We start from the raw sequence: 18376 nt of genomic DNA on the forward strand, positions 1-18376 counted from the left end.
ATTTGTGTTAGTGTTGGTTCGGTGCTATATTGCCTCATCATTTTTGTGGATCTTTCATTTCTTGCAGGATTATCATATGTTTAAGAAATTGTACTTCAAGTAAGGATATCTTATCTCTTTGTTATTAGTATCCAGCAAATTAGTACAAAAAGCCTTTTGAGGAGAATGGATATCGATTATGGCAAGTGTTGGGACACTTCAAAGGTGTGTATATGTTGTTCTTCAATCTGCTGAAATTTTGAAAACAGTTGTACCATATTGTAGATTGTTTTATATTGCTGAATTACAGTCATATTTTTTCTCCTTTTTGTTTTTTTCACATCTTACTTACACCTATTTCCCCCTTTATGTTTCTTTATTATTATAGAAGTCTTGGAAGAGTACACTGATTCTGGCTTATCAGAGTCTGGGGGTTGTGTATGGTGATCTCAGTATTTCCCCTCTCTATGTCTACAAGAGCACATTTGCAGAAGACATTCATCATTCAGAGACTAATGAAGAGATTTTTGGCGTTCTCTCTTTCGTTTTTTGGACTTTAACTCTAGTTCCTCTATTCAAATATGTCTTTATTGTGCTTCGAGCTGATGACAATGGAGAAGGTATGTACTACAAGTCACAAAGATAAGCTTGGTATTTGGTTGTTAAATTGACTTATATGGATTCTGCTGCAGGTGGTACTTTTGCGCTCTATTCCTTAATATGCAGGCATGCCAAAGTTAGCCTTCTGCCTAACAGACAAGTTGCTGATGAAGCTCTTTCTACCTACAAACTTGAGCATCCTCCTGAGATGAAGAACAGCTCAAAGTTGAAGTTGCTTCTTGAGAAGCACAAGTCCTTACACACTGCTTTGCTGATTTTGGTGCTTCTTGGCACTTGTATGGTGATTGGAGATGGGCTGCTTACTCCAGCCATATCTGGTATGGTACGCTGTTTTGCATCAAATTCATCTTCTCTAGAATTATGGTAGATGCTGACATGGAATCCTCTTCCAACTGCAGTATTCTCTGCGGTCTCTGGCCTTGAGTTATCGATGTCTCGGGAGCATCATCAATGTAAGCTGCTTTGTCTACAATGAAACTATTTCCTGAAAACTGAAATGTGTTGTTCTTGTAGCCCGCCATTTTGTTATCAATTACACTTTAGAAGTTGCATCAAAGAAATTGAAGTAATTTAATTAGTATGTCTTGCTCCTATCTTGTACTACTTTTTTTTAATATCCTTGTCTTAGTACAAAATCAAAGTATGGAGTGATTGATTGTGTTACAGAATATAAAGCAAAACTGTGAGACAATCCAGTCAAACGTTGTGGTGTCGATGCTTAATTAACTTACCTGTTCAGTGTCAATCAACATTTCAGTGATCATGGATAAGGATGTCTGTCTTCCTCTCTGTTCATCTTCTCATTACCCATTTCTAACCTTCTCAGCCTTAATAACCAAATTGGCCGAGAAAACTTCCACTGTTGTCAGTGCACAGACCTTGCAATTGTAAGGCCTGGTAATAGTAGACGACTCACTATTATTCTATTACAATCTGGTGGCTGGTTACAGGCAGAGAGCATACGGTAGAGAGAGAGAAGAAAATCTTAAAAATTATTCTTTATATGGCTAAAACTTAATCACTATTTAGTATGTACTATCTACATGGAAAAGGGAAAGATATAATTGCTGTAACAGTAGGGCACTCACTTGTCTGGAGTGTTTTGCCTTTCTTTTCAAACTCACTGTCTGGAAATATTTGACCTTTCTGTTCAAACTCACTTCTGGGGTAACAATTACTCTGTCAAACTTAGGTTTTGCTTCTGACCAGGTAAAGAATCTCATAGTACCATTCAACACAAAAAGAAGGACCAAAAGAAAAAATGTATCTCATTGTAGTGATTGTGTCAGAAATGTTGTCACTTCCAAAAGGTATTATGGCCAATGTCAACATAGCTTTCGACTGAAAAGAATATTTTAGGCAAAGAACCTTGTAGTACCACAATTGTTGTCACTTGTCAAATTTACCAGTGTCATTGTTTCTTTCAACTGAAAGGAAAACGTTGTTTTTCTCTCTGAGTACCTTACATGATAAACATGTGAAGTCTGAGAGTGGAACAAGTTATGTTTGCTACAAGGACTTTCCTCCTAAATTGTACAAGCTATTGTATTATGTATCTGATAAGTCTAGTGTTCTTTTTCCAACTTTCTGGTGACAACAGCTGGGCAAAATCCATTGATTTCCATCTCTATGTTTGCTAAACTTCCTTCCTTTCTTTCTTTTTTTCATGAAGCTGACCTTAATAGACATCTCTTCTATTTTGGTAGATGGAAGATTTGGTGAATCAATTCAATTAGATATCGCTTAGGCGCTTACCTATTTATATATGGTATTTTATCAAAACTAGATATTAGAGGAAACAAGAAGTGAAGTTCATTCTCCACAACCTTAATACAGAGCGATGAGTTGAAACAAGAAATTCACCTGGAATGAAATGGTATAGATATAAAGAAAAGACAGTGGTTTTTGGGGTGTGGCTGGGGAGGGGGTACGTGTGCAGGGGCAGACTTAAATCAGCCAACTATTTTGAGTTTCCAATGTTTTCCTCTTATATTTCTTGTTGGTAAATAGTTAAAGGATGGGTGCGGGAAACAACAGAAGAGATTTGACATTAATATCTTTTCTGCTGAGTTATATTTCTTTGTTTCTTCCTTACTTTTCTAGATGTATCTGCTGCGTAAGTGTTAATCACTACAGATCTTTACAGAAGTTATTGTTAAACTTTGATTCATTATTACATCCATGTTTTTTTTTTTTTGACAAAAGCACTGTTGAATTACATCCATGTTTTGCTTATGCAGATGCAGTGATTCCAATAACTTGCTTCATATTGGTCTGCCTATTCGCATTACAACATTATGGCACACATCGAGTTGGTTTTGTTTTTGCACCAATTGTGATGACCTGGTTACTCTGCATTAGTGCTCTTGGGTTATACAACATTATCCACTGGAATCCACAGGTTTATAAAGCTCTTTCCCCCTATTACATGGTAAAGTTCCTGAAGAAAACAAGAAAAGGTGGATGGATGTCTTTGGGTGGAATTCTGCTCTGCATAACTGGTAATATGTCTTCTTACACTTCGCTTTTTTGTATTAGAGTAGTCATAAGCTCCGTTTCTTTGGTATATCTTCTGAAGTCCAATATGCAGCTTTATATAAATCAGGTGCTGCCATCTAGTACATGCTAAAAGTGATGCTATTGTATGTACCTTGCTTTCTGTAGGCTTACCTGTTCATATGTCAGACGCCTGTTCTCTAGTATCTAAAAGCATGTCAGTTGGCAAATATAAGGTCCAATTTGTGGTAGTACATGATCTATGGTTCTAGGATTTGTTGAAGGCTATTCTAGTAAAAAATTGACATGAAATACTTGATTGAAATTAATAGTATGAGAGCAGTTGGTTAGAAAATGCATATTTGTAAATCAGGACAAAACAGATGAAGCATCTGTTCAGTACAGATTCATATAATGCAATCTGCCAATTGCTTAAATGTACTCTCTCTTTCATAAAATCGTTGCGTCTTCCCTTGCCAAGAGCCAAACAAAGTTGTCTTTGAAAATTTTGATGTATTCTTTCATCACTTTAACATGGAAAAGGTTGCAACTTTTTTCTCTTTCGTAGTTTCAAAATGTCCAAGTTTTACATTGAAAAAAAAAAAAAGAACCATTCTATATTCTATATACCTCTGAAGATTGGTCAAATTGGATCATTCATTAGAGAAAAGAAACAAATAAATTGTGATGGGGAGAGAATTGTGTTCTGATGTAATGTATGGCCTGATACTTGATAATGTTTTTATATTCAACATTGTTCACCTCTGGATCATGCTTTGATATGGTATCAATAGTGTACTATATGCATCTAGATTTGGTTAGGCTATAATCATGGTATCAATAGTGTACTATATAGGACATAGTCAAGTTACCTTTCTCAAAAAAAAAATAGTGTACTATATAGGACATAGTGATGCACTGCAACAAAGATCCAATGTTTCAGTAATGAATGTTAAAATGTTTTATTTACCGTATTACAGGTTCTGAAGCAATGTTTGCTGATCTTGGGCATTTCTCATATACTGCAATTCAAGTAAACTCTATGAACCAAATTTTGTCCTTATACGTTTACAGCAATAGACTGTATTTTAATCTCAAATGATATCTCTAATTCTTTATCCTGCCACAGATTGCATTCACCTTTCTGGTTTACCCAGCTCTAATCTTGGCCTATATGGGTCAAGCAGCTTTCTTATCAAAGCATCACCACACCATTCACAAGATTGGTTTCTATGTATCAGTTCCAGGTATCATTACAATGTTAAACAAGTTTAGATGGTATTGAGGCATACATAGTTAAAAAAAAAAAGGCATACATAGTTATGTACTTATGTTTGATATGGAGTTTGAGCTTTCAGTTGATAAATTTGTGTATATTCAAGACACTAAAGTAGGTAAGCTACACATTTTATATTTTGGTAGTAACTTCTTTTTTTCTTTTTAATTATCTAGTTCAATATTTTGGTAATAACTAGACATTGACTTGAAGGTAATAATTTGACAAGTATAATATGTTTTTCCACAAAAAAAAAAAGGACATGTATAATATGGTAGTGATAGTAGAAGAAAATATTAATTTTTGGTTGAGAAGTGATACAGAAAACATCTTTAACATTTGATAGTTAAATGAATTTGTATTGTTGGATATTCTGAAAGTTGTATAGAATAATATTACCTGTCATATGGTCGAACGTTTTGTGACATCTTAAAATGGGAAGGTTGTTGGGACTGGGGGAGTAGAAGTTCTACATTTAAAGTAAATTGATCTCAGTTTCGAGGGATGTATACTATAATTCATACAATTGAACTGAAACTCTTGATGCTTGAACTATCATTAGTACAGCAATGAGCAACGTTGAACTTGAAGTCAACAATTGCTCTAGATGTAAGGATTTCTCTGTCAGCAGATATGCAACCATGCTAGTTGATATCCTTTGCAATGTATTATTTACGTATTCAAGTTCTTCATGATGTAACGGTTTATGTATGAAATTGAAACCTGAATGACCTGGATGTCTAAACATGATAATTATTGAGACACTGTTATGACGAGAGGGAGTTGTTCGGATGGTAAACACCCCTCACTTCCAACCCGAAGGTTGCGAGTTCGAGTCACCAAGGGAGCAAAAGGGGTGGTAGCTCCTGGGAGGGTAAAAATAAAAATAAAAAATTTAGACACTGTTATCCAGTTGTTGCATCAAGATATCTGAAATGAACTAGTGCTGAATTGTGAAGGGCATGGACTATGGAAATGATTATTTTTTTCAAGTATGAGCCAAGTCTGGCCTATCCTCAATCAAATTGTGGGTGTTTTCATAGTGTTTACTTCATTAAGGCATTGTATGGGACTGGGCCTATATAAGTACTTGTAGACATCAGAGAAAGACCACCATCTCTATCCGTTGTTAACAATTGTTTTCATGAACATAAGCTGGTTTTGTAGAACAAACTTCTTGATCATGTTTATCAATTTTCATTTGAATTCCATGCATATTTTTCAGTGACTTATTCCTTCTCTGTTTTTTCTTTAAAAAAAAAATTAATTGCAATGTAGATGTTGTGAGATGGCCAGTGCTAGTAATAGCAATTCTGGCTTCTGTTGTGGGAAGTCAGGCAATCATCAGTGGAACATTCTCAATAATCAACCAGAGTCAATCCCTTGGTTGCTTCCCAAGAGTCAAGGTTGTTCACACCAATGCCAAGATACATGGCCAGATATACATACCCGAGATCAATTGGATACTCATGATTCTTTGTGTTGCTGTGACTATTGGTTTCAGAGACACAAAGCACATGGGAAATGCGTCAGGTACTTGTGACCAATCATTCTTTCTCCAAGCCACGTTATAAAGGCATCAATTACTGTCTACTGTCAGTCATTTTCAAAGCCTTTTAACAGTTCTGATTAACTTCTTCAATGTGGCTTAATGTGTGATCTTCAAAAATCTTTTATTACTTCTTACAGTAGATGTTTCCTTTACTATATGCTATAGAAAAAATGTTTCATATACCTGGCATTCTTATAAGACAATTCATTGCTGGCTGCCTGCTTTTATAGTGACTCAATCAGAGTCTTTTCCTTCTTGTCAGCCTAAGGCCCTAAACAGCTCTTTCCTTTTGTTTTCTTTTCCTACTAGTCTCTTTTCCCTCTTCTCTATATGAATGAAGCTGTATAGAGTTCAGCAAGCACTTAACTTGAAACTTCAGTGTATATCTTAAGGTGTCATAATTTCATCCTTTATCAATTGCAGGACTAGCAGTGATGGCGGTGATGTTAGTGACCACTTGCCTTACTTCATTAGTCATCATCCTCTGCTGGAACAAGCCTCCAATACTTGCCCTTGGATTTCTCCTTGTGTTTGGGTCTATTGAGTTACTCTACTTCTCAGCCTCCGTCATTAAGTTTCTTGAAGGCGCTTGGCTACCAATCCTGCTTGCACTCTTTTTGGTTACTGTCATGTTTGTTTGGCACTACGCCACAGTTAAAAAGTATGAATATGATCTCCACAATAAGGTTTCATTAGAATGGCTGCTGGCACTAGGTCCAAGCTTGGGTATTACTCGAGTCCCTGGCATCGGCCTCGTATTCACAGATTTGACTTCTGGGATTCCAGCCAACTTCTCACGTTTTGTTACCAACCTCCCTGCCTACCACCGGATACTTGTTTTCGTGTGTGTGAAATCCGTGCCAGTCCCTTTTGTTCCCCCAGCTGAGAGATACCTCGTAGGCCGCGTTGGTCCTGCAGCTCATCGTTCCTATAGATGCATTGTCCGTTATGGTTACCGTGACGTTCACCAGGATGTCGACTCCTTTGAATCCGAACTAGTCAGTAAGCTGGCTGATTTCATCCGGTATGATTGGTACAAGGCACATGGAATCATCGACGCATGCAACGAGGATGACTGCTCACGTTCTGGTGCATCGTCAGGAGAATGTAGACTGACCGTTATAGGAACTCTAGATTTGTCAGGCACACCAGCTTTCGAACTCGAAGAAACCATGCAGCCTGCAAGCGTGTCTGTCGGGTTCCCTACAGTTGAAAGTGTGATAGAGATGCAACCTGTGGAAAGAAGAGTGAGATTTGCCATAGATAACGAGTCGGAAGTGGATTCACGGGACGAAATGAGTTCTCAGCTGCAGGAAGAGCTAGAAGATTTATATACAGCACAACAAGCAGGTACAGCATTCGTACTAGGACATTCACACGTGAAAGCAAAACAAGGATCATCTGTGTTGAAGAGGTTGGCTATAAATTATGGTTATAATTTCCTTAGGAGGAATTGCAGAGGTGCAGATGTATCCCTTAAAGTTCCTCCAGCATCCCTTCTTGAAGTTGGCATGGTCTACATTGTTTAATTAAATCATTTCACTTTACTCATATAGCTATGTATCTTATTAGGACCTTATTTAGAGAGGTAAATGAAATTATTGTGCAGATTACTGAAGTTTTTTATTTGATCTCTTATCTATTCAAATTTTTGATGTGTCATTCTCGAGATAAAATAACAGGGCAAATATAAGACTAACTGGAAATAATTAAAAGTCTGTTGCTTCATTCTCCAGAAGAAAACGTTATTATATCATTAAGTAAGAAATAAAATTATTTTTTAAATTTTACAACTATGGTATGCAAAGAAAACTTGCGCACACTTCAAATAGCTTGCTATATAGACAACATATACTTGAACAAGAATTAATCAAACGCTAGTTAAGCTAAGATTGTTACTTGATTCTTATAGGAAGAAGGTTGGACAATTAATAAGAGAAACAAAATTCATTATAACTACATGAAAGGTGAAAAAAGACAAATCTATAGACAAGAGGAGTAATATTATTGGGAAATATTTTATTTAAGGAATTTAAGTTGTCAGCCAAAAGCCACGTCATATGTTATGCACCACCAGTTATGGGACTGGCCCTGCATTTTCTATTCTAAAATAAAAAAATAAGTATGCCACAAACAAAATTCTCATATAAAGGTACAGCTTCAAGGTAGTAATTAATTAAGCCTCAAATTCATACAATATAATGGGGCTGAGGGCTATTCCCTTTTCACCTTCTCAAAATTACTATTTGAGTGGTTCAGAATATTTCCCCAAATGCAGTATTCTTCGTAGCAGCAGAATTTGCTCATCAAAACTAGTAGCAATTTCAGCAAAGGCTAAAAAAGAGGATACACAAGAAGAAGAACCAAAAAATAAGAGGAAACAATCTTTGTTTTCAAGTGTAACTGAAGCTCTTGATTTTTCCCAAGTTAGATCTTCAAAGGACGCTGAGCTTCTTGATGAAGCAAGAGAAAAAACACAATCCGGAGAGAGAATGTCTAGAGAACAGGTAAATTCTCATTTCTATTATGCATCGTTTGATAACTAGTTTGGAGATAAGTTATATAGCTAACTAATAAATGAATACCTACATAAAAAAATACATAAATTCCCTCGTACATCACTAAGTTACTAATACTTGCATAACTTTTACCAGCTACCAAACGACACTAACACTATATGTTAATCAAGTTGTGTATTAGTACTTGTTTACTTATGAAGACGACTTTTTTTGTAGTATGGAGCTCTGAGAAGGAAGATTGGTGGGACATACAAAGATTTCTTCAAGTCCTACGTTGAGGGTAATTATATATATATACTCCTAATTAATTATATTATGTAATTATCTATGGCATTAATTAACCACTCTTTTTATTGTTTTTGTTTTTGGGAACAAATTAACAGTGGATGGACAATATGTGGAGGAGGGATGGGTAGACAAAACGTGCAAGGTTTGCAAGAAAGATACGAGTGGAGAAGCAAGGCAAGTTGACAAATTGGGAAGATATGCGCACGTAGCTTGCCTAGAAAAATCCAACTCTGGAAATTTCTTCACCAAGCTCTTCTCAAGATGAATTTTGTAGTATATATCTTTAGGGCTAATTAGTAGTACTATTTCCTCCTCTTATATATGAACTCATAAGAATATAACAGCCTTGGCCATTTTGTGTTTCTCTTTTTTTCTTGACTCAATCATGAATGTTATTAATTGGTCTTTGCCTCTTGAATAGAGTTATTCAAGTATATCATGTATTTAGAGGCGGAGCTATGATTTTTTAACTTTATGAATTCTCAATTTAGAATCACGATAACTTTTAAGTGATAATAATTGAGTTCTAAATTCTTATAGTTGTACATATTGAATAAATTTCTTGACACAAACACTTTTTATAAGTGAAAATTATTGAATTCGATCGAACTCGTATCCCAGCTACTAACTTCATCATTGCACCATATTAATGAGTGAGAGCTCAAAATGATCTGGATACCACCATTGGAAAAAATAATCTTTCTCTTTGCAGATTATAAGGAGAGTACGACTTTAAAATGAACATTTTTTGGGCACTTCATAATAAAAGAGATTCAATACAAACCTAAATGGACACTTCGTCCAATTATGAGTGAATTGTGATAATTGAAGTTAACTTTCGTCAGTTCAACCTAAAACACATCACCAAGTTTAAAGGTAGTTCGCCCATAAATAGATGAACTACAATTTCTTTTATTAACTTTTTACCTGAAGTTTTATCTCTTTTTTCAATAATAAATATAGAGTTAGTCACTTCACATTTTCTCACTCATCTTTTATTTTCTTCTATTTTATATTTTGTTTTTTGAAATTTTATAGTCATGTCTCAATAATCCGGAAGGTGTAACTAGATGTTTGTAGTATTATAAAATGAAAACATTGAGGAGTCCAAGTATCGATTGCAAGTTTTGCAATTATAAGCGTTCAAAGGTAAAAAATTTAAGTTCACTTCAAAATATCTAAACATTCGCTTGTTTCCTTGTTTTGTTATTTTAATAAATGATGGATGAGATTATTTAGATTATTTTTTTCAGTAAAAAACATGCCCTTAAATGAAACTAACATCATTCTTTCACATGTGAGGAGACCCTCATTCGACTTTTCACTAGGGATGGCAAAATCAAACCCAACCCGCTCAATCCATTTAGATTTGGATTGATTATTGACCCGCTCATTTGTTAGCTCAACCTATTTCAGCCCATTTAAAATGGATTGATATGTGACCCAATGGCTACTATTAGGGGTGTACATGGTCGGGTTGGTTCGGGTTTTTCAAATATCAAATCAAACCATTTGTGTTAGATTTTTAAATTTATAAACCAAACCAAACCAATAAATTTCGGGTTTTTCAACCTTGGGTTTTTTTCGGATTTTTTCAGATTTTTCGAATTTTCGAATTTTTTCGGTAAAGTATTCATACAAACATATAATTTACTTGTACTTCAAATATTTCTTTAATCCTACCAAAATACAACTATCTAAGGTGTTTCTTAAGAAAATAACACAAAAGATGATATGATTAATGACACAAAAATATCCAACAAAATAATAATAATGAAATTGTGTATAAAACAAATATTGCAAATTAGCAAGCCATACTGAAAATGATCATAATTTAAAAGTACTAAATAATGCTAAAATAAGTTTAATAAGTATTCGTTACACTAAATATTAAAGGAAATTAAAAATAGATTATGTATATTAATTGTTTAAACCAATGTAAAACTAAAGAACAAATATTCAATATTATTGTCATTCTTAGTGTTGAATTGATTTTTTTTTTGTATTAGTATTAATTGATTTTGATTTAAGTTTTATTATAATTACCAACATCTGTGGACTATAATTTTTATTGGACCATTCAAAATTCTAAGTTTCAAACTTTAAATAATATATTAAAAGATAAAAACTATGAAAAAGTATAAGAAATATTTAAAACTTATATCAAAGTAAATATTTTTATGTATAAAATAAAATTTTAAATTTTTATATATTATGTCGGGTTGGTTTGGTCTCGGGTTGGTTTTTTTTAGTTAAAACGAAACCAACCCAAATATAGTCGGGTTGTTTTTTCAATACCAAACCAAGTCAAACTAAACCACTAGTCGGTTTTTTTTTTTGGTTTGTGGTTTGGTTCGGTTTTCGATTCGATTTTGTACACCCCTAGCTACTATCAATTTAATCTAAGAATGAGACTACTTTGTTTAAAAAGGAATGACATAGTTTAACTTGATACGAAATTTAAGAAAATAAAGAAAAAAATTCAATTTTGTGGTTCTAAATTAAAATTATGTTAAATGTACAAAAATATCCTTAAATCGTCCTTGAATCTTATGGACGGGAACATGTCATATGAAAAGTTAAATTAAAATTTTACAAAAAAAAGAAAAAATATATTTTTTCTTAAACAAACTAAAAAGAAAAATAGGTCATTATGAAGTAGTTTTTACGTGTCAATTCCTCATAAATTAAATGATTATCATCAGAAATATATGTTAGGTTCGCCCGGAGTGCAGAATGGTCCTATAGAGCCCAATCCAAAATTGGGGCCCGAAATTTATAACTGGACTTAAACCCAACCGGCCAAATTGGCGGGAAATGGCACCTACTTTAGATCAGTTATAGCTTAACCAGCAACTGCCATTTCTCCTTCAACCCTAACTCACTCTCTACTTTCCTTTTCTCCGGCGAACACAATCAACCATGGTGGGAGTCGCTTACGATTGCCTACTAAATCCACAGGGAGCTGTCCGATCGACATTTGAAAATGCGCTAAGTAAAGTCTCTGATACAGCCGCGTTCGACGGCAAGGACTGGGGTGCCATTGATCTATTCAGGAAGTTTCTCTATGACGATGGCGGCCTTTCTCAGGTTTTGTCTTGAAATTCCACTCGGTTCTATTATTTTTTTAGAAGGGTAGCTGATTAGTAGTAGTATCTTGTTTTTATAGGTTCCAGTTCTGAATCCTTCATCTATTGCACGGCTGAAATCCAATACTCTTGTTCGATTTCGGGGAATGATACAAGATATGCTGGGAAATGAATTATATGTTGGCATGTACAAGGTATAATATCATTTTTGTGCCTGCTTTCTCACTTACAGAGTACCTATGTCTTCGTTACTAATTATTTTTTTAATGCTCTAATTAGGATGGAGAAACTTGGAGAACGAATAAGTTTGGTGACTTCTTTCAATTCCCTATGGCTACGGGATCTTCACCTGACATGCGAGTGTGGGAGCGGCGATTACTTTACTGTGTTCCTGTGAGTCTTGAAAGCCTTGTTACTTTCTTGTTTATCCACTAGACATACTCCTTTTCTTTTGTGAAGAACATGTCTTCAAAATCTACATTTATGGTGGAATGGTTGTTGGCTAGATGATGAAAATCCTATTTTATCTTTTGGATTATGGAAGAAGATTTAATACTGTAATTCTTTTGCTAGACAGTATGTTTCTTAGTATCCTGTTGTACCTTATCAAAAAAGAAATCCTGTTTACTTCTGTTTTGATTCTTGAGAAACACAATTAAATAATTGATTTTCTGGTGTTGCTTTAGGTTCCAGGGCAGAATTCATGGATTGAATATTCCTCTGAATCCCTGCTCAATCCAATTTCAATTTCCTCATCTCCACAAAGGGAGAAACGCCATAGGGAGGATGATACAGCAATGGATGACATTGATATGCAAGTATGTTCCATTTGTTTGTCTGGATGTACCGAAGTTAAAACTTTTGCTAGTATAATCAACTAGTTGACTAATGGGCATATGCACATAAGGCGTTTTAATGATTTGTTTATTGATAGGTGACAAATGAGGAGGTTCAAGCTTCCACCTCCAATAAAAAGATGGTATGTCACACTGAGTTCATTGTTACTTCTCTCTTACTTTATTCAACTACCAATCACTAGCTGTACTTGACTTGAAAATTGTGGATGTAAACTTCTGGTCTCGTTGGTTGCTCTCAGTGGTTGCATTTTTTGTCTATTCGTCACATTGTTATCCATCAACATCTGATTAAGCTTCTTGATTTTTTGTTAACACAACAGCGTGAGGATGGGATCACTTCCAATTCATCCAATCTAGGGGACACTCCAACTGCTGACATTGGTTCAGCTACGAGTGTGCTTCCATATTTTGACAGAAATTCTTTGCCATGTCTTGTGAAGGTAAATCTTGAGTTGCTAGTTTATGCTGAAGTTTGCGTGTGCACCTTATCTGCTAAAATTTTACCGTTACATTTGTAATCTTACAGATATACGACTCTCCTGAATCTGATTTGAAGCTAAATGATGTTTTTGAGTTCATTGGTGTCTTAACATTTGATCCGGAGTTTTCGGTAGACAAAAATGTTGACAATGATATTTTGGGCTATTTGGGTGATGATGATACACAGACTCAGATGCCTCCAACCAAGGTATTTTTCTTGTAATGTATTTTATTAGTTGAGACCTTCTTTAATTATATGGACTGAGATTTAGGGTGTCAGAATTGTAGACCAATTATCATTATCTGTCACCACTGGCTTTGATACTTGATTATGGAATATTAGTATGTCATTCTGTTTTCCGGATCAAATTAAAAGGGAACATCACAGTTAAGAATTCACTACATTCTATATAGCACATACAAGGGCATAGATCAGGGTACTGTATTTTTCTGTGCAATGGAAGCCATTGCAATTGCTCCTGATATTATCTATTAAATCATTTGATGGCTACAGTGCTTAAGTTAAAACCAAGAATAAATTGACATCTGGTAGGGAGCTAAATCAACTGTGCAGAAGCTTAAGCTATAAAACCAAGAATAAATTGACATCTGGTAGGGAGCTAAATCAACTGTGCAGAAGCTTAAGCTAAAACCAAGAAGAAATTGACATCTAGTAGGAGCTAAATCAACTGTGCAGAATGTGGAGGATTTGTGACTTAGGTCGCAAGTTCAAGCCCCACACCATACAAAGCGAAGCCCGGTATTTAAGTGGAGAAGGGTAGAGGGGCGGGCCCATTATCCACCAAGTTTAGAAGGCTGTGATTGGTCCAAAGGGCAGGTCACAGACGGATTTCTCGGTTATAAAAAAAAAATAAAAAATCAACTGTGCAGAATGATTATGTGGAGAGGCCAGTGGTATAAAAACAATCAAGTCTCCGAGTACACCATATTTGGTTTAACTTTATTAGTGTTTTGTTCCCAGACTGGTCTTCCTGTTGTTATTTCCTTTTATTCTTTCTTTGGTTTGAATACTTTAATGCGAATGTATTCCTGCTGCCAGTTTCCATCACTGTGGTTATAAATGCACTTTAAGAGGCTTCTCTGATTCAGGTACCTCGACTCCATTGCCTTATTCACAAGAAGCTTTCCAATCAAGACTTTATTTCAGGTTCTCCCACACTTGAGGTAAGTAGTGGGATTGCAAGCTCTTGTTATTTTTACCTAGTATGGAGGTTGCTTATTAGGGTAGAAGGTTAGTAGGTATCGAGTGTTGTCTTGTTTTTTGGAGGGGTTTAGCCATTTTCTTTTAGTGTCTTGCTTTTGATTCCACCATCACTTGTTGTTGATTGTGTTTAGGCTATTGCATTATTTTGTATTGTTACTGTTTCTTTATTAGTTGTTTGTTTCTCCTCCGTCGCTTTCCTTTTTTCATTATTTGGATATGTTATACTCGGGCCGAGGGTCTTCTGGTAAGTCTCCTTACTTCCATGAGTTAGGGGTATGGTCTGCGTACACACTGCCCTTCCTCGATTCCACTTGTGGGATTTCACTGGATATGTTCTTGTTGAGTCTTTTTTGGGGGGTTGGAGGGTGTAGGGTAGGAGGGTTTTTGTTGGCAGTATGCAGGAAATAATGCAGGTGTGGGGTTTGTCAGCATAAATTATTCTTGCACTGTAGACTAATTACTTCTCTTTTTCTTGTGATTAATGGTCCTCGTTCTTGTTATGATTGTTGCAGCTTAAATCCCACCTGGTGAAAGAAATAAGGGAAACTCTATTAAGGCATCTCACGACTATCCTAGGAAATGATGGTGTAGCAGCTAATCTCATGTTATTGCATCTGTTGTCTAAGGCATGAAAATGACTCATTTTTCTTACCTGTAGCTGGATAGATTAAAGACTTTAAATATGTACGATATTAATATCAAGTATATTCTCCATTTCTTTCAGGTGCATGCTAGAGTGGATTCAACTGCCGTTGGAAAGCTTTCCTTGAACCTAACATGTTTTAACAAGGAGACCCTGTCTGTTTATGGTCTTCGTCTTAATCTTGCACTCAAGAACCTTCTACCGTTCACACATTGTGTGCCTTTAACAGTGGATTACCTTAACAAAATTCCTCTTGCCCCCAAAAAAAATTATCAAACTAATAGGTACAGCAGTTCTATATGATTAACCAGATTTACTGATTTGTATGTTCAGTTGACATGTCATTGGTCATTCGTGTAACTTTGTGGTGAATGCTTCAGGCTGGCATCAGGGATACTGCAACTTGCTGAAGGTTCTCATTTAACTATTGACGAGACTCAATTACAAGAAGGGAGACTTAATCCTATTGGGCTTGAGAATGCAAGAGTCCTGCAAAGCTTGTTGGAACATCAAAAGGTAATAATGGATTGATAAACTTGCAAATATCCTTTCTCTTGTGTCTGGTATTGGAAGACAGTAGTATATGCTAAAGTGAGATAATAATATAGTATGATCATATTATCAGGTTAAGATTATACATGCAGGTGGAGTTTATACATAGTTTTCATAACTATGAGTCCATCTTATAGCCAGTTTTTCTTCTCTTCTTTTTTTTGTTAGGTTGAATATGACTTCACTTATTATAAAATGGACATGCCTGCGGACATTCAGTTGCTAGTTCTTTCTGAGGGGAAATCCAACATACTCCCAGCAGATTTGGTTTTACCATTTCGACCATTGTCAGTAGATGCTGCTCAAGATGTTGAGATAGAAGTTCTGCAATCTTGGAGATGGTACCTGGCTACTATGAGATCGTTGTCTCACTCTATTACGCAAGAGATGCAGAAGGTAAGAGTTTATGATTGACATCTCAGAAGAAGAGTTTAAACATTATCTGGAAACTCTCAATGTGGGGTTACGATAAAATGGCCATCTTAGATTTGTATGAACACTTTTCCATTTAAACACTTAGTGTTACCCTGCTTATGATAAATGATTATCAACAACCACTCTCCTTGGTAAAAAGTCCCCTTGAAACTCTTATGCTTATTGTTTGTGATCCAAAGTGGTGATTGTAAATCTTCCAAAGTTGTTTTGACTAATTATTGGTTGCCATATCACAGGTGGTAGAAGATGACTTAGTAGCGGCAAGGCAGGCAGATAGAAGCTTAGGTAGCCTAGATTTCAGCAGGTTAGTTGCAGTATTAGTTGGACTTCATTTGGTATTCATGTCATGACAGTGGTTGTATTGAAGCCAGTGTTTTTGTTTTGCAGGTTTCTGACAATGGGTCGTCTTGTATCTCTAAGTTTTGGTGAAACCACTTTAACCTTAGAACATTGGCAAATGGCCAAAGAATTAGAGCGCCTCCGAAAGGAGAGATTATAGGGCAGTTTGTAAAGCAGTTTCTTCACTTTGTATAAAAGATGATGTGCCTAATCCTTCCAGTTTTGCTGGTAGAGTGGACTGTTCTGCTTAGCATTTCTCCAATATTATGTACACGTATCAATATAAATTCTGTTTTTTTTTTTTGTGACAACCTATCGAATCTATAGAACCTTGTTTGAGCTGGAGTTGGCACAAGTTCTTTACTTGAGTAGTTAACCAACCAATAATTGGAGTGGCTTTTAATAGGGTACCTCAGTTTCCTCCAGCATTTAATCAATTAATCACAACCTGTGTTTCAGATGTATTTTGAGTAACCAAATTGTATATAGTATTGTGTTTATATTTGGAAGAAGGCAGAGTTCAAGTGTCTAAATGGGGGTTTAAGGGACTGTATATAAGTTTAGCCTTCATAATATTTATGTTAATTAAACACTATAAAACCATACATACAATACGGATACCATACAATCATCAATATTCAATTGCCTGTCTCCATGCCTCACTAGCCAACTATAATAACATATTTATGTTAATTAGCCAACTATGATTGGCTAAAGAGCTTTTCAGACACTCAAGTGCTCCATCTACCCAGAACCCACTCCGACCATTGCCCATTACTCCTATCTCTCCTTAAAGATATAGTTACTGATAAAAAAAGTATCTTTAGATTCGAAACAATATGGTCCTCCCATCCAAAACTCCCTAAATATTATTGATAATACTTGGAAAAATGCTCACAACCTCCTTGATGCTATCTCACAATTTGAGCGAGACGTTACCACTTGGAATAAGAATACTTTTGGTAACATTTTCTATAAGAAAAATAATATTATAAAAAGATTGCAAGGTATCCACAATTCTAAAAACTATCCGAATAGTTATTTCTTTTTGGACCTTGAACAAGATCTCATCAAAGAATATAATGATATTCTAAAAAGAGAAGAGGAGTTCTGGAAACTTAAATCTAGAATAAATTGGCTTAATGAAGGGGATGCTAATACCAATTTTTCCATACTACCACTCTAAATCATTGTAGAAGGAACACAATTCTCTCCCTTAAATTGGAGGATAACACTTGGATCTATGAGCAACATATTACCTCATATTATAATAATTTATTTAGGACATGTAACTCCCAAACCTATGACTACCCCATTATACATGGATCTATCACCTTAAGATAGCGCCCCTTTAGGCTCCGAGCCTTCGGATGGGGAAATCAAGAATGTTATTTATGTACTCGTATCAATATAAATTATGTTTTTTTTTGTGACAACCTATCGAATCTATAGAACCTTGTTTGAGCTGGAGTTGGCACAAGTTCTTTACTTGAGTAGTTGACCAACCAATAATTGGAGTGGCTTTAATAAGGTACCTCAGTTTCCTTCAGCATTTAATCAATTAATCACAACCTGTGTTTCAGATGTATTTTGAGTAACCAAATTGTATATAGTATTGTGTTTATATTTGAAAGAAGGCTGAGTTCAAGTGTCTAAATGGGGGTTTAAGGGACTGTATATAAGTTTAGCCTTCATAATATTTATGTTAATTAAACACTATAAAACCATACATACAATACGGATACCATACAATCATCAATATTCAATCGCCTTCCTCCATGCCTCACTAGCCAACTATGATTGGCTAATGAGCTTTCCAGACACTCAAGTGCTCCATCTACCCAAAACCCACTCCGACCATTGCCCATTACTCCTAACTCTCCTTAAAGATATAGTTACTAATAAAAAACGTATATTTAGATTCGAAACAATATGGTCCTCCCATCCAGAACTCCCTAATATTAGTGATAATACTTGGAAAAATTCTCACAACCTCCTTGATGCTATCTAACAATTTGAGCGAGA

The 18376-nt window shown here is 35.3% G+C and overlaps 3 protein-coding genes across 4 annotated transcripts; all 3 read left to right on the forward strand.

Moving 5' to 3' along the window:
• The first annotated feature begins 124 nt into the window (after nucleotides 1–124).
• LOC125819333 (potassium transporter 2) lies at nucleotides 125–7459 on the forward strand. 2 transcript variants are annotated; one of them, XM_049498785.1, is made up of 9 exons: nucleotides 125–204; nucleotides 368–599; nucleotides 672–917; nucleotides 999–1052; nucleotides 2841–3101; nucleotides 4077–4129; nucleotides 4226–4343; nucleotides 5651–5905; nucleotides 6348–7459. In XM_049498785.1, exons 1-9 carry the CDS (start codon nucleotides 166–168, stop codon nucleotides 7451–7453), a joined length of 2364 nt encoding a protein of 787 aa, XP_049354742.1. In that variant the 5' UTR covers nucleotides 125–165; the 3' UTR covers nucleotides 7454–7459. The 2 variants fall into 2 exon arrangements, with proteins under 2 accessions (XP_049354742.1, XP_049354743.1); XM_049498786.1 differs by having other exon boundaries at nucleotides 128–204; nucleotides 371–599.
• Nucleotides 7460–8078: 619 nt separating this feature from the next.
• Nucleotides 8079–9132, forward strand: LOC125819284 (uncharacterized). Its single transcript, XM_049498752.1, has 3 exons — nucleotides 8079–8431; nucleotides 8660–8723; nucleotides 8827–9132. Exons 1-3 carry the CDS (start codon nucleotides 8126–8128, stop codon nucleotides 8994–8996), a joined length of 540 nt encoding a protein of 179 aa, XP_049354709.1. The 5' UTR covers nucleotides 8079–8125; the 3' UTR covers nucleotides 8997–9132.
• A 2521-nt stretch (nucleotides 9133–11653) lies between these two features.
• LOC125819310 (mini-chromosome maintenance complex-binding protein) lies at nucleotides 11654–16628 on the forward strand. The gene is made up of 14 exons (XM_049498770.1): nucleotides 11654–11821; nucleotides 11901–12014; nucleotides 12100–12213; nucleotides 12507–12638; nucleotides 12755–12799; nucleotides 12998–13117; nucleotides 13204–13365; nucleotides 14268–14342; nucleotides 14895–15008; nucleotides 15107–15309; nucleotides 15406–15541; nucleotides 15746–15973; nucleotides 16249–16316; nucleotides 16400–16628. Exons 1-14 carry the CDS (start codon nucleotides 11654–11656, stop codon nucleotides 16509–16511), a joined length of 1791 nt encoding a protein of 596 aa, XP_049354727.1. The 3' UTR covers nucleotides 16512–16628.
• Nucleotides 16629–18376: the final 1748 nt, after the last annotated feature.

The sequence above is a fragment of the Solanum verrucosum genome, unplaced genomic scaffold (genome assembly GCF_900185275.1).
Source record: "Solanum verrucosum unplaced genomic scaffold, falcon-dt-bn FXZP01000207.1, whole genome shotgun sequence".
NCBI classification, from domain to species: Eukaryota; Viridiplantae; Streptophyta; class Magnoliopsida; order Solanales; family Solanaceae; genus Solanum; species Solanum verrucosum.

Bases quoted from the DNA above. Each gene is read 5' to 3' on its own strand.
- LOC125819333 (XM_049498785.1), top strand. From the start codon at position 166: ATGGATATCGATTATGGCAAGTGTTGGGACACTTCAAAG. The intron at 1,053-2,840 runs GTAAGCTGCTTT...TTGCTTATGCAG, and splicing joins GTCTCGGGAGCATCATCAAT to ATGCAGTGATTCCAATAACT. The intron at 5,906-6,347 runs GTACTTGTGACC...TATCAATTGCAG, and splicing joins GCACATGGGAAATGCGTCAG to GACTAGCAGTGATGGCGGTG.
- LOC125819310 (XM_049498770.1), top strand. From the start codon at position 11,654: ATGGTGGGAGTCGCTTACGATTGCCTACTAAATCCACAGGGAGCTGTC. The intron at 15,009-15,106 runs GCATGAAAATGA...CATTTCTTTCAG, and splicing joins TATTGCATCTGTTGTCTAAG to GTGCATGCTAGAGTGGATTC. The intron at 16,317-16,399 runs GTTAGTTGCAGT...TTTGTTTTGCAG, and splicing joins GGTAGCCTAGATTTCAGCAG to GTTTCTGACAATGGGTCGTC.
- LOC125819284 (XM_049498752.1), top strand. From the start codon at position 8,126: ATGGGGCTGAGGGCTATTCCCTTTTCACCTTCTCAAAATTACTATTTG. The intron at 8,432-8,659 runs GTAAATTCTCAT...CTTTTTTTGTAG, and splicing joins AGAGAATGTCTAGAGAACAG to TATGGAGCTCTGAGAAGGAA. The intron at 8,724-8,826 runs GTAATTATATAT...ACAAATTAACAG, and splicing joins CTTCAAGTCCTACGTTGAGG to TGGATGGACAATATGTGGAG.